At 50.3% G+C, this 13,091-nt stretch overlaps 3 protein-coding genes across 3 annotated transcripts; 1 reads left to right on the top strand and 2 right to left on the bottom strand.

The window, feature by feature from the left end:
• Positions 1–325: 325 nt before the first annotated feature.
• Positions 326–4,639, bottom strand: TGME49_247940 (hypothetical protein). The gene is made up of 7 exons (XM_018780842.1): positions 2,869–4,639; positions 2,642–2,718; positions 2,463–2,469; positions 1,661–1,953; positions 1,535–1,608; positions 1,391–1,470; positions 326–1,332 (listed from the first exon to the last, which is right to left on the bottom strand). Exons 1-7 carry the CDS (start codon positions 3,850–3,852, stop codon positions 826–828), a joined length of 2,022 nt encoding a protein of 673 aa, XP_018634980.1. The 5' UTR covers positions 3,853–4,639; the 3' UTR covers positions 326–825.
• An 805-nt stretch (positions 4,640–5,444) lies between these two features.
• TGME49_247950 (hypothetical protein) lies at positions 5,445–7,704 on the top strand (the record flags this gene model as incomplete). Its single annotated transcript, XM_002367111.1, has 3 exons — positions 5,445–5,496; positions 6,033–6,448; positions 6,832–7,704. 3 exons carry the CDS (start codon positions 5,445–5,447, stop codon positions 7,702–7,704), a joined length of 1,341 nt encoding a protein of 446 aa, XP_002367152.1.
• A 44-nt stretch (positions 7,705–7,748) lies between these two features.
• On the bottom strand, positions 7,749–11,420 carry TGME49_247960 (hypothetical protein). The gene is made up of 5 exons (XM_018780843.1): positions 10,290–11,420; positions 9,792–9,907; positions 9,080–9,226; positions 8,742–8,844; positions 7,749–8,240 (listed from the first exon to the last, which is right to left on the bottom strand). The coding sequence occupies exons 1-5, from the start codon at positions 10,844–10,846 to the stop codon at positions 8,108–8,110; spliced, it is 1,056 nt and encodes a 351-aa protein (XP_018634981.1). The 5' UTR covers positions 10,847–11,420; the 3' UTR covers positions 7,749–8,107.
• Between the last annotated feature and the right edge of the window lie 1,671 nt (positions 11,421–13,091).

Below are 13,091 nucleotides of genomic sequence, written 5' to 3' on the forward strand. Positions count from 1 at the left end.
GTGTCAACGGCGCACATGCAGCGGCCGTCGGAAGCCTGATCTGCGTCGAGTCGACTGGCAGGTCTTCGCTTCCCACTCCCAGCTGGTGCTCGGGAGGCTCCGCATCCGTTTCTCAGATCCATTGTGTCAAGTGTCTCGCGAAAAAACTTTTCAAACAACTCCCAACTCGCTTCTGCAAACTGCGTAGGTTAATGTGCCCGCCTGAGCTGTCTGCCTCGCGGTGGCTGCACGCCCGGCAAACATTCGCACTCAGAAAACCCCGGAAACTGAGAGCGCAGAGTAGAGGGTTCTGAATGACAACACAGCAGACCTTGGATTTGGTAAACCCAGACCTTCAAGATCGAAACCAGTAATTCGCTCGTAGTATCGGCTCACCAGAAAAAGGAGAAGTCACACACAAAAAAGCGGCAGGATTAGGAATATTTTGGACGGACACGGATAAGCCAGCCTCCAAATAAACTACACTTGATTGAACGCATGTACACTAGTCTCAAACACCACTCGTCACGTTGGTCGTAGGGTACGCCAGGGGTAACAGGCCAGATGATATGAGAGCTCTCTACCTCGTCCTGTAAGCTTGGACGGAACTCCGTAGGCAGTGTGAAGCTAAGGTGGATCGCATTCTTGGCAGTCTGTCATCTCCAGACAAGGAACCGAATAGTATGTTCTAATTCCTCGTGGCAAACACAGTCAACGAATGGCGGAAGGAGCTTTTTCTCAGCGCGCCTGGTAGCAATGAGAAACACTGAATGTAACCAAGGTCATCCTTGCACCTGCAGAAGCATTGGCGGGGCACAATCATTTCGGTTAAGAACGACTAGGCCGTCATTCCTGTGGAACTGTTTCAGTAATCGCCGTAGAAAGGAGTTCGTAAAGAGACTTCTTGTTTAACTGTGGCTTCGTCTGGGGTAGAAGAACGGGCCGGCCGGCCTGATTTGTGGTCGTAGTGCTGAATCGAGAAAGGAAGTACTCCTTCTCCTTCGAAAGCAGGTTTCTCTTCTGCAAAGTAGTGACAGCTTGAGATTGCTGCAGCGGACGAAAGAATAACTGCTCGGGACTCACCAATTCTAGAGCTTCGATTTCTCTCTCTAACTTCTGAATCATCAATGGACCTCGGGGACCCTCGGACTGAAGTTCTTTAAGCTCGGCATCAAAGCGAGTTCTCAGAATGGCGACTGTTTGAGCGTGTCTTTGCAGTAACAGCTGCCTTTCACTCTTCGAAGTGGCAACAGCTTCCCGCAAGCGGCACACACCCTCTGTCAGTTGAGACAGTTGCGCTTTTTTCTCGGTGACTTGCCTCGACAGCGAGGAGAGACTCGCTTCCTTATCCGCCTGTTCACACCTGGCCCAGTGGAGCTCCGTTTCGGGTAACATTACGCCACACGCTTACCTTTGCCCGCTTATACGATGTTTCACGCTCCACTGCATTGGCTCCACTCTTTTCGACTTGCAAGGCGAGTGCCAGCTTGCCTTGAATGATAACAGCAAGTGAAACCCAGCTGGTGTCAGCCTGTGCTGTTCGGTATGCACTTACGTTCGACTGCCTGCGCTTCACAAAGTTCTATTTCCGAAGTGTGGCGCATAATCGTCTCTTGGTACAGCTGAAGCCTGATCCCCAAATAAGCAGGTTCTTACTGCGGGGACGTGAAGCATATCCTACTCTCGAAGCGCAGAGGCGTTCTTAATTTTTTGGTTTGTCCGACATTTCAGTTCCGATGCCAAAGGAAGCCAGACTAAGCGATGCCGGCAGTTGTTCGTGAAGATTAAAACGAAGCGAACTCGCTTACCCTCCGACTGCATCCGGAGTTGCTGCCTTGCAAATCTGACTTTGTCAGTGAGCTCCGACAGCTCCAAAGCGAGGCGGGAATTCTGTGTGGTTTGTGCGCCAAGCAAGCTCATGAACTTCTCTGTTTCATGTCGAGCAGCCTCCAAATCGACAGAGATCACCATTTTCTTTGGAACGACAACAGCAGGACGCTGAGTGGCTTTCGTATGTCAGGGAGAGAAGAGAATCTACTAGTTCTGTGTATCCACCCGCCCGGGTACTCAGACATGCCTATACACCTGAAACGCTAGCTGGATTGACCGCTTGACTTCAGCACGTTGCCTTCGCAAAAAAAGTGTCCTCTACTTTTGCAGTGACAGAGTCCTTGGCAGGAACTTGCACCGTCGTTCTTTTTGGAACAGCCGATGTACAGTTTTCCGGAAGAATTACGGTTCTACCTTAATCTTTGCGGCGACACTTCTGCTAAGTGCGATCACCATATTGAGTGCCATTCCTTAGTTTATTACGCACGCAGAGTTGGCAAAAGCAGCATTCCTGTGAGTCACCCATGCGCCAGGAAAACAGAATACAGGTATCGGATTCTTGTTGGCATCGCACCTGTTTAGTAACTGAATGAACGCCTTTACGCCTAGTATGTGTGGATAACACTCGACTCTTCTCTGTTATAATCACTCACCGCCGAACTGACACACCGCCGCAGCAAAAAAACTCCTATTGTTTTCTTTCTGTGGAAGGGCAAGACGGTGTGCAAAAAGTCAGTTCGAACGAAAAACCCGCCGTGGGATCTGCCTGTTTCCTAGTGGAGGAATTAATGCAGTCAGACGGAATAGAAAAAGAGAGAGAAATGCAGTTTACCTTGCCGATCGGTGCTTGTAGAAACCCTCGGCCATCGCGTACGTGCCATTAGTAAAAGATATCGCAGAAGTGTTGTACTGCATACAGCAGACACGACATGGCACCCCGAATCTCCTGAAGTGGACAACAAGACACATCGGAAACCTGTGTACACTGTCGCGACGTTTGTGTCGTCTACTCTTAAAGCGAAAAACGACCACTAGCAGTTTATCACAGTGTGGACTCACCCAAGGTGTGAGTGTTGAGCTCCAGTAGTCCCCGGTGACAATAAACTCCGGATCCCAGAGTGGCGCGTACTCAGGATCTACCCACTTTCGGAAGGCATGGGGAATCTCGAGAACGCTTTGGACGTAAATGTCGCCTTTCGGCTTGGGATTAAACAAGATATTCCCAACTAAGGCTGCCTCGGCCTTGCCAGCAGCAATGTGCACGAATGTGTGGAGGTCTTGTCCGTAAGCTGGTTGAAACTGGAGATAAGTGTTTTCTCGATTTCCATCTCGACGGCGCAGTTTACGCGGGTGCCGTCGTTGATTTTCGATCGATCCTGGCTTTTTGCGCCGATGAAAGAGAGAATCGGCCTGGGTAGTTCTGTGGTCTCTGCTAGTCTCAAAGTATCCTCTTGTTTGCGGCGCGTCTGCATACTTTGCCACACTAATGCGGTTCCTCTCCAGATGGTCCGGGTCTTTCAACTCTTCAGCACCAAAATGCGGGCGGCCGAGATAGGTGGAACTTTTCTGAATCGAGTAAGGCCTTTTCCATACGCCTTGAGTTTGAGGCTCCTGCACGTGGGCCGTCAATGTGTCGCCTTCGGTCCCGTTTCCGTAGTACACGGTAACAAACATAAATGCTGAGTCGTCATGCAGCATGGTCCCATTGAGTGCTGCAATATACACATCTACAGTAGTTGGCGGGGATCTGGACTGTACTGCTTCGACAGGCACGGTCTCGGTGATGTACAGAATGGTGAACTCATGCGAAGACTCTCGGGATTGACCTATCTCAATTGTCTCTGGTGTCGCGATTTCGCCGTCGAGTTCCACTGATGCTTCCTGCGCAGCGCTAACTTGAGACAGCACTTGCGCATCAGTCCCAGACTCGAATGGCGCTTCAGCAGCCGTGGGATCTGAAATTGCTTTTTCGGAACTCGCTGCAAAGGAGAGGGCAACGCATAAGAGAAGGAACTGTGTTTTGCCTCGTGCTGTACGAACCATGATGTGTGAAGGGTTCAGGCGGGAAAAGCACCGAGAACAACGAGAACAACTTGCAATCCCTTGGGTAGCCTCTTGAAATGCAGGTGTTTTACGGAATATACTTTAGTCGGCTTCGGCCGCCTCCACTACGTGGCATTTTGTCTCGCAAGCGGTTTCCGGTGAGAATCCAGAAATGCGAAAGAAGCTTCCCGAAGTCGCATAGCAAACAGTGGGTAAAGAATACGAAAACAGTTGACAGTGGTTGAACATTTTCACCTCGTGCGACGGCATGATCTCGACTTTGCTCGGCTGTTTTCAGACCACTTCTGCAAATCTGCAGCACCATTTAAGCACATGTGAGTCAACCCACTGTCTAACACTTAGTATCGAGTTGATTTATTCGCAAGCGATGAACCGAAACCTCTTCACGAGCCGGTGACGTGCCCCGACTGTTGGTTTTACTTCAGCCGAGCGCGAGACCAGCCAACCTCTGCAAACAGGCATCTAACAGTAATGATTAGTTCAAGAGCTTTCTAGTCCAGCCTTTCTCTCCTGTGTACTTCTGCGCAACGATTTCATTGCTGTACGAGTTGACAAGGGGGTGTACAATTGCCGGCCACACAAAGCATCTGTGTCACTGTAGCCATGTGCGCCTCATTGTTAAGGCATGTAGCGCTTCAGAGGAGAGAACCTTCGGTGCCAATGGCTTTTGACGGATGCGATTTTTTGCAGCTGCACGGTGCTTTCACTGCTGAATGCGTCAGTTGAGAATCGAACAGCTTTCGAACAGGGTGAGTATTTTACACTTCTGAGTAGTGCAACGAAGTCACGAAAAGGCAAAACTGTTAGTGACTCGGCTGGACCCTGGGTGCGACCGTAGACCGATCTCGACATCACGAAAGCCCTTTTAGAAGAGTATAGGGACGGTACGTGGCACGTAAAACCTGCAACGGCTCTGAGGCTCCCAACGCAATTCCCATGAAAAATCCGCAGTGCGCTTTGTCAGTAGCGCTGCTGATCCCCTTGGCAAGTCAACCTTTTGAGAATGAACAGAGCACCGCGACACCTCTGAGAGTTTTCAGCAGGGAAGTTTGCACATAACAAGCAGATACAACTTGAAACACCTCATGTGTACTGGTGAGAAAGAATATGCCCTTCTTTCGTCTCCGAAGCGGCTGCATTTTGATACCGAGTTTTGGCTAAACTGTGCAGGTGGATGTAAAACGACGCGTTCTTTGTGCCAAAAAGAAAATTGTGACCCTCGCGGCCTCTCTATGATTGTAATCTTCAGGTTTGTTTTTACTGTCAGTGAAGTGGCAAGTGAGCCGCTCACGACCCGGTGGTTTTGACCAACCTACATCGCGTTGTTAGACACTTTCATGATGCTTCTCGGTGGCCACGACCAGTCGTCGTTAGTTCTAGCACTTTTGTTGCTAGCAACGTTCTGTACCTCTGTCAATGCCATTGTCGAGTCCACACACCTGAATATGGGCATATCACTACAAGCGGTCCCGTCAGAATCAGTACGGGAATCTTGCCGGCTGAAACACGGGGGCGAAACAAGTCGCGATGGAGGTGGAAACTGTCTTGTTAATGCAGCTACGAACTCCGGGATGGAAGAGACCGGTAATATGAACCCCGAGCTGGGCCCAGATCCGGTTGACAGTGAGTGGGAGAGTGACGGGAGGAACCTCGTTTCCATGCTTGCATCGGCAGAAAGTGTTGAAGATAACAGTGATCCATCAACCGAAGCCACTACAGAAAAAGACGAAGCAAACTCAGTTTCTCAACACGCTGCACTCGGCGATGCAGAAAAACAGAAAAATCACCTCAATGTCGTCGGGAGTAACAGCGGTAAGATTCGCGTAGAGGGAACGTCGAGAGTGTCTCACGAAGAAAAACTGAAGAACATGAACTCATCGTTGCAGATTCGCCGCAGCAGCCGAAAACCAAATGGATGAACTGGTTGCTACATCGACAGCATAACCCCTTTCCTCCTCTACTGGTAGTGCAGAAACAACTCGTTCTCAGAGTCGACACGACACAGTGTACGGCCAGACACAAGGGAGTCTACATAACACGCAGACCGGGGGGTATAAAGAAGTCCTACCGGATGATGTCGGTGAAAGTTCGTCGTCTGCTTTTAACACGCTTTGAGTCAACGCAAAGTGGTTATTACTCGTTATCTGCCGCTGTTACAGATTCCGACGATACCGTCCAAAGGCAAGACGAGGTTGCTGGCAAAGACGAAAAGCAAGCGGCGGGGCCGGCACTTCTTGACCAGAATGCTATCGCAGCAGACAGTATGGAGGGCGAAGGATACCGTAACAGTGCAGCGGCTTCTACTCTTGACTCACCTACACTGGCGGACGGAACACGCTCGAGAACTGAGGGAACTTTCGAGGAGGAGCAGGAGAACATAAATGAAAAAAATGGACCCCTTCTAACACATCAGGAGGACGTTCCAAGCAAGAAGCCGACAGAGAACCCAGCGACGACCATGCTGCCAGACGCTGACAGTCCTGCAGCTAAAGACGTTCAGGCCAGCCCCCAGAACTTCATTTGGGGAGCTCCAGACGTATTGTCTTCTGGGAAATATCATTCGCAAGTTCATATGGTAGGCACTTCTCGTGTTGAGTCCGCGGGATGGATTAGTCTTGTGTTCTGTAAGTCGCTTATCAGACCTCGGAATTCTACCATCGTGTGTCCGCATATCTCTTTTTCTCCCAACTAACACTGGATTCACTGCTGTGCGAATCAAGGATACGAACAGAACATCCTTATGTTCGTCACGAGCTGATGCACGCCGACGGTCGTCCATGTGTGCTTTGAGCTGGTGGGAGCAGATCCAGAAAAGAAAAAGTTCACAATAAAATCACTACCATCACGTGTGGACGGATTTAACCAGGGGGGCAGTCCCTGAGTAATTTGGGCAGTGTGAATCGAGTTGTATCGTTCCAGTATGCAGTCAAAGTAGGATGAAGTGTGTGGAGTTTGCAGGACTTCATAAACTCTCCGGCGATGGCAGCGTTCTCCACTTTCGAAAGCCTGTCTCCGCTGTACTCTCCGATTGAAGGATTCGGAATGATGTCACCGAGCATGATGCGCGACGTGAGTGGCACGTATCTGCCACCTGTGCTTCCATCACGTAGCCCGTACACGGGCTCTCCGTATCCAGGAGTATTTCCAGGAGGCATGAGTATTGATCCTGCGGCAGGCTTCGCCAATACTAATGTCGGATCGCTCTACAGCCCCAACTTTGCCGCTGCAGCTGGACCCATTCCGATGGCAGGCAACGCAGACCGTACGCCGTCGGTGTCTATGGTGGACAACACTCCACTTGGGGGAGTCTATTCGCCGACTCTTCGAACTGCCGCGTCAGCCGGGAGTCTCGATGGCATGGGCCTGTCCTACACAGGCGCAATTGCAGGTGTTTTTCCAGACGACGGCGGCCCCCATCCGCTGAACGGAAACGTGGGCAACTCAGGTGACTTATCGTCGCCGAGTATGGCACGCGGAGTGCCGAGTATGCAGTTTGGTGGACCAGCAGGGATTGGTGTTTCTTTGCCAAACAGTTTTTTCCCAACTACAGACTACCAGCACACCGTGACAAACGGCAGCCCGGGAGCAGGGATTGTGAACGGCGGATTCTCTGTTACCCCTGGAGAAGGTACCCTCTCACCAAAACGTTTCCCTTCTCCTGCATTCTCTCCCTTCTCCTTAGGACCCAGTACTGAATTTCACGGCTCCCAATCGAGAGGGAATTCCGGTATGGTGCGGGAGACATATCAGGAAATCAACAATTCTATGCAGGCGGCAGGAGCCTGGAGCGCGTGGAGCCCTTCCCGCGCCCGAGATCCATTCAACGACTAAGAGCCTGTAGTAAAAAATCTTTAGATATAAAATGATTCTGCGTTTTTGCTCTATAGACCAGCGGAGTCGAGTCTCAAAAAACGGGATTGACACTGTTCAAGAATACAGAAAGTGCAGGTTTCAGGGATTCCACTAGCAGTGGTGTCCTCCAAATTTCCCAATTCACTTAGTGAAAAATATTTTCACTATTTCCTCTGTTTTTAACATCCAGGTTTGTTTGTTACCAAAGCAAAACGTTGAAAATGGTAATATATGTGATACACATCGAAGCCAGGAAAAGCAGGCTTTGAGTGCCGACACTGTTGAGACAGCTTACGGTGCGTTTTACGAGACACGACGGTTTAGCTACTTCACGGCATCCCCCAAATCTAGTTAATGTTTATTTCAAATTTCTAGTGGATTATTACGCAGTCGCTGCCCAAAAACTACCAATCACTAATGCGCCGGTTAAACTGAGCGATAGAGAGGGATTGACCCTGTTGCCAGCCGCGTACAGTGTAGCGGTTCCTGGACTGCCAGTCTCTTCATTAAAGCTCCTGTAGACGTAAATATACAATAAATCAACAGGAACAGTGTATACAACCTTCGCGCACCCCTGGAGGCCCCTATAGAGAATATTGCGTTGACCTTGTGACCCAAAGGAATCTGCACACCTTCTGGACAACTGGGGTTCTGCTAGTGTGTTTCACATCATATATCGTTCGAGTTTTGCCTATACAGAAACGAATTTCTTGACGAGAGCGCAAGGCAGAGAGCGGACAGGGGTGTTAAGCCACGCCACCACAGAAAGATGCTTACTCACGATAAGCAAGGTTCTGGTTGGTGATTCCTTTCTAGTACGCATGTTTTCTGGAATTCTGCACGGCCCGAATAGTAAACACGCGCTGCGGCTACCCCACCGAATCCGGCACCTTGCACTGTACGTAGGATGGAAAGACTGCTTCATCTCCGCGTAGATCACTACTGCGACACGCAAGTCCTGTGCCACGCTACACGTTCTTTGCTTCTGCCAACGGTGCCTTTGCTTCGGCTCTTACCTGCATCCGCCGAAGGGATATGCTTCTGAAGAGGAGCCAGCATCCTGTGCCATTTTCTCGCATGCTGCGAAGATCGGCGAGTCTGTTTTGGAGCAGTACTGCTCTGTAGAAATTATAAGTGAAACCGGTCAACCGAAAGTATGCAAGTCCTCCACTAACGTGGCATGTGCGTACGCATATTGCGGAACGTCTCTAATGGGCGTTTGTCTCTGCTTCGACAGCGAGAGTTGAGAGTATCCACGTCCCGCTTCAGAGGGAGGGGAGGTGAGGGGCTGAAAAGCTGCAGATCTCCAGAGGCACTCGAACGAACTTTCTGCCGAGCACGGCGTGCAACTTACGTGCTGTCTCTAAGTCGCTTGGTGCGGAGTACTTCCAGCCGGTAGTCTTTCCACCGCAGAGGATCATCGTATCGTGCATCTTGCAGTGAAGCCACAGAAGGGCTTGTTGACATTCCGGAGGAAGGGACTTGGGATCAGTGTGCCAGCCTGCCAGGCAGAAACGACAGAAGTACACAACGCCAGAGGAAAATTGGGATCCAGTCCGATGTTGTTTTTATTACTTTATACAACTATCACTGTCTCTCATTATTACGCGAGCGGTTAATTTGCAAGTTTGATCCGTGGACGTAGCCGTGGTTGCTGAAGCTGATGATCGTCGGGGGCACAAAAATATGTCACGGTTAATTTGTGATAGCTCCTCAGCAATAGGGAAGGAAATCCGTCTGACTCTGAAGAGAATGTAAACTATATTCTGGATAAATAAATGGCTTAAACTGCATGACGTTTGATACAGGGACTCAGGTGGCTCAATCGCCTGTCAGAATATCTGAGTGGCACAGCAGATTCTGGCGGTATATGCACAGCTATGCAGTCTGTTCGGACCGCTTGTCACCGGAGTAAACTCGCTTTCCACGTTTTCCACGAAAAATACGACCGAGTATCCAAGTTTGGTGTCTAGAGGCTTGTTACGTTCCGTCACTATCCCCGCGTTGAACGGGGTCTTCCTTCCCAGTCATTAAAGAGGGCTTTGTTTTGTGCTGGGGATGCTCACCCTGTTTAAGGGACACGTCCTTGAGAACTGCAAGCTGTTGTCGGTATGGGGGAGGGAGCGACGTGTCTACGAGACCCTCGAAAGGCGCGTACAGTAGATATACTGTGTGCCACACGCTGTACACAACAAACCGAACATAGGGAGAATAACACAGATGGCTGAAGCGTCTGAACAACCATCACTGTACTACATTTGTTGCGCGACACACGCTGCAGTATTTTGAACGGTTCCCTCTGAACCGAAACTGAATTCCGCCGTGACGGTTCCTCGCTTTTGGTGGGAAACACCGGTCCTGATTCCGTTGATTTTGTCCCGGTTCGCATGCCAACAAGTACAGTGGTTCCGATTGAGTGTGTCAGTGCCGAAATTGAAGATGTGTAGTCTCTCTCTTGGTGCGATCAATCTGTCTGTGGAACGTCTGATATCTCAACGCGGGTTCTTCAGGAACTTATCAGACTGACTGCTTTTCACCAATGTGGTGTCTGGTTTAAGCATTACTCGACTGTGGCAGCAGGGCAACCGAAAGGAGGTAGACTCGTCTTGAACTGGCTCGTCTCCACCTCTAGCATCTTCGAGCAAGCCCCAATGGGGGCTGTTGTCTCCGCATCTTGAACTCCACCTTGAAGCGCAGCGCCTCCTCGTAGCACAGGCCCACCGACAGTGACTGATTTCTCGTAATTCACCTTCACCACTGGGCTCTCTGAGGAAGAGGACATGGTTGCGGTCTCCTGCCGCCGAATCCAGTTCAAAGATGGGCCTCCTTCAGACAGGAAGGAACTTCGAGAACCGGCGTGCTCAGTCACCAGTCTGTCGCGGGAAATAAATGACGGTGCGCGGGATCTACTTCCGGAGCGTGCCACTTGATGCTGGAGAGCGGCTTTCTCGGCTGATCGGGAGGAACGTGGAAACAGAACGGGGTCACCGGGTAACAGTGAGTCGAAGCAGTTTGAGGGTAAGACAAAAATGGAAACAAGGAAGCACATTGCCGCAAGTAGAGCTGACGTTTCTCGCAGCGATACGAGAGAAAGACGCCGATGTTTCCCGACAGACTTCATGGCGGTTATCCTAGTATCGGCAAATGCTGTTGTCCCGTGAGAGGAGCAGTGCTGTTGATGATCAACAGCCTCTTCTCAAACAACCGTTACAGTAGAACCACACTCTTGAGAACATCGACCGGAGAGGAAAGTGTGCGAGACACAACCGCCTCCGGCGATTAGATACTTTCTCCAATGGATTCTCGCCTCGGACAGGACATAACCTGATTAAGTGTCGCGAAGTCAATAGTCGCAAATCCACAACTGAAAAGTGCCTGTTATGCAAAATGCTTATCTGTTGTCTACTTGAGAAGTAGGACGGCACAGCCGAGTCCCTCACGGTGTGAACCGCTCTGAGTTCCAGTCGGGCATAACTGGCGACGGCGTGTTGTCGCCGGACGAATCGGAGAAGACAGCATTATTGACGTCGCCGGTGAGGATCAAGGGCTCAGGAAGAAACCCTTCAGCTTAGCATTTGGGTGCATATAACAGAAAGGTGACCGTTTTGGTGGAAAAGGGGTGTTTTTGGTGGAAAAGCGGTGATTCAGCCGAATCTCGAGTGCAAGCCGCCGGCGGGCAAGACACTATGTCTCTGCAAACGGCTAGCCAAGTAAGGGGGCACTTGACATGCCAGAAGGCTCACCAGTCCTAAATCAGTGAAAATACACTCTGGGTCACTTCTCCAAGGAGCTTGCCTGGTGAGACACACTGCAGAATGTGTAAATAACAACCTGTACTAAGTAGACATCGGTGGAAAGAGGATCTTTGCATGGGACGGCAGCCACGCCACTCACGTGACCACCGGTCACAGACGCTTGTTCCACAGAAGCTGAACTGCGAGAAAAAGGGATTTCGCTTTTGGGTGGAGGTTGCCGGACGCATGAGTTTTCACGAGTTTCATCGTTATTGATATTTCATTGGCATGTTGATGACGTAAATGCAAGCAAACCACCGGTTTTGGATGGAATTACTTTTCATTTTCACCACTTGTATTCTGCCTTGCTCCCACTTAGGAATTATATACGAACAGTACGCTGTGGGTACAATGATATTTTGACTGTCGAAGCGGCTTAGTGTGTCAGTCAAAGACACTCCCACCGGCTTTACTCGTGTTGCCGTGGTTTCTCAGGGGGAGCCTTGCTCCAAAGCATTATGCCTTTCCAAAACAGTCCTAAAGCGAGTTGAATACACCTTGTTTTTGTGTTTGACTTGATGTACCCTGGGATCCAGAGGACTGCGGGACTACCGAGTAAGGATCTTAGCGCCTGTAGTAACAGCCATCTTCATTGTCGTAGCACAGCCGCGAAGGTTGGTCATGTATCCAGTGGCACCGAGTTTACACAAAGCCAGCGTACGGAATGTTGTCGCCGGCAGTGATGCTGTCAGCAAGATTCCCCATCAACGCCCAGGATTTGCGTCAAAGAAGTTTATTTTCACGGTACTATAACTGGCTACTACCGGCCGAGCAGTGTGGAGAGACGAGAGCAAAGTCGTCAGTATAAACTCCAAACCGATCTTAATCGTGCAAGCAACACTTGAAGCACCAACAGGACAAGGCGCCACCTGAGGAAAGTGTGATGCTCGGCAGAGTGTGGCGCCTCTCGCAGCCCCAACAGTTTTGGTTGCTTTGTATGGAAACGCTTCTTGCTGCTCCGACAGCACGCTGAGTGTGGCACCTTTTGTGTTTGCCCCACACGCTATTGCTGGGGATGCATAACTTACAAATATCTTCAACAAGCATATGCACGAAAGGCACGAAATTGGTGACACCGGAAGGTTGCTCGTGTACTTGCAAGAAACGGCTTTGCAGATGCATCACAACCTTCCGTCCCGTGATGTATGCTGCGCAAGTCATACTTGTTCGTTAAAAGCGTGTCGTTGACCACGCAAACGTGAGACAGAGGTCTAAGATAAGTTTTACCTCAGAATTCCCCTCCATCTGTGCCGTAACCCTCCTCAAAAAGGCGGCCACGTTTTTTGCAGATGCACGACACCACCGTCTTCGGTCGAATCGTTTTCCACGTTTTCTCGGTCAGAAGCCATTTTCGGCTTAAATGCCGTCCGCCCAGCCGTGTTCGAGGATTCTGTAGCATCTGGATCCTGGAAAATAATGGAACGAATATGAAAACGATTATTTTTGTTTGGAACAATGTGGTGTCTCGTCGAACCCTCATCTACAGTCAGCCTTTCTTTTCGACTGGAAGTTTGACGGGTTCACGATGATCTGCAGCAAATGAGCTGACGCTGACACGCGCACCGGTGGCGT

This window comes from Toxoplasma gondii, chromosome XII (assembly GCF_000006565.2).
Source record: "Toxoplasma gondii ME49 chromosome XII, whole genome shotgun sequence".
NCBI lineage: Eukaryota > Apicomplexa > Conoidasida > Eucoccidiorida > Sarcocystidae > Toxoplasma > Toxoplasma gondii.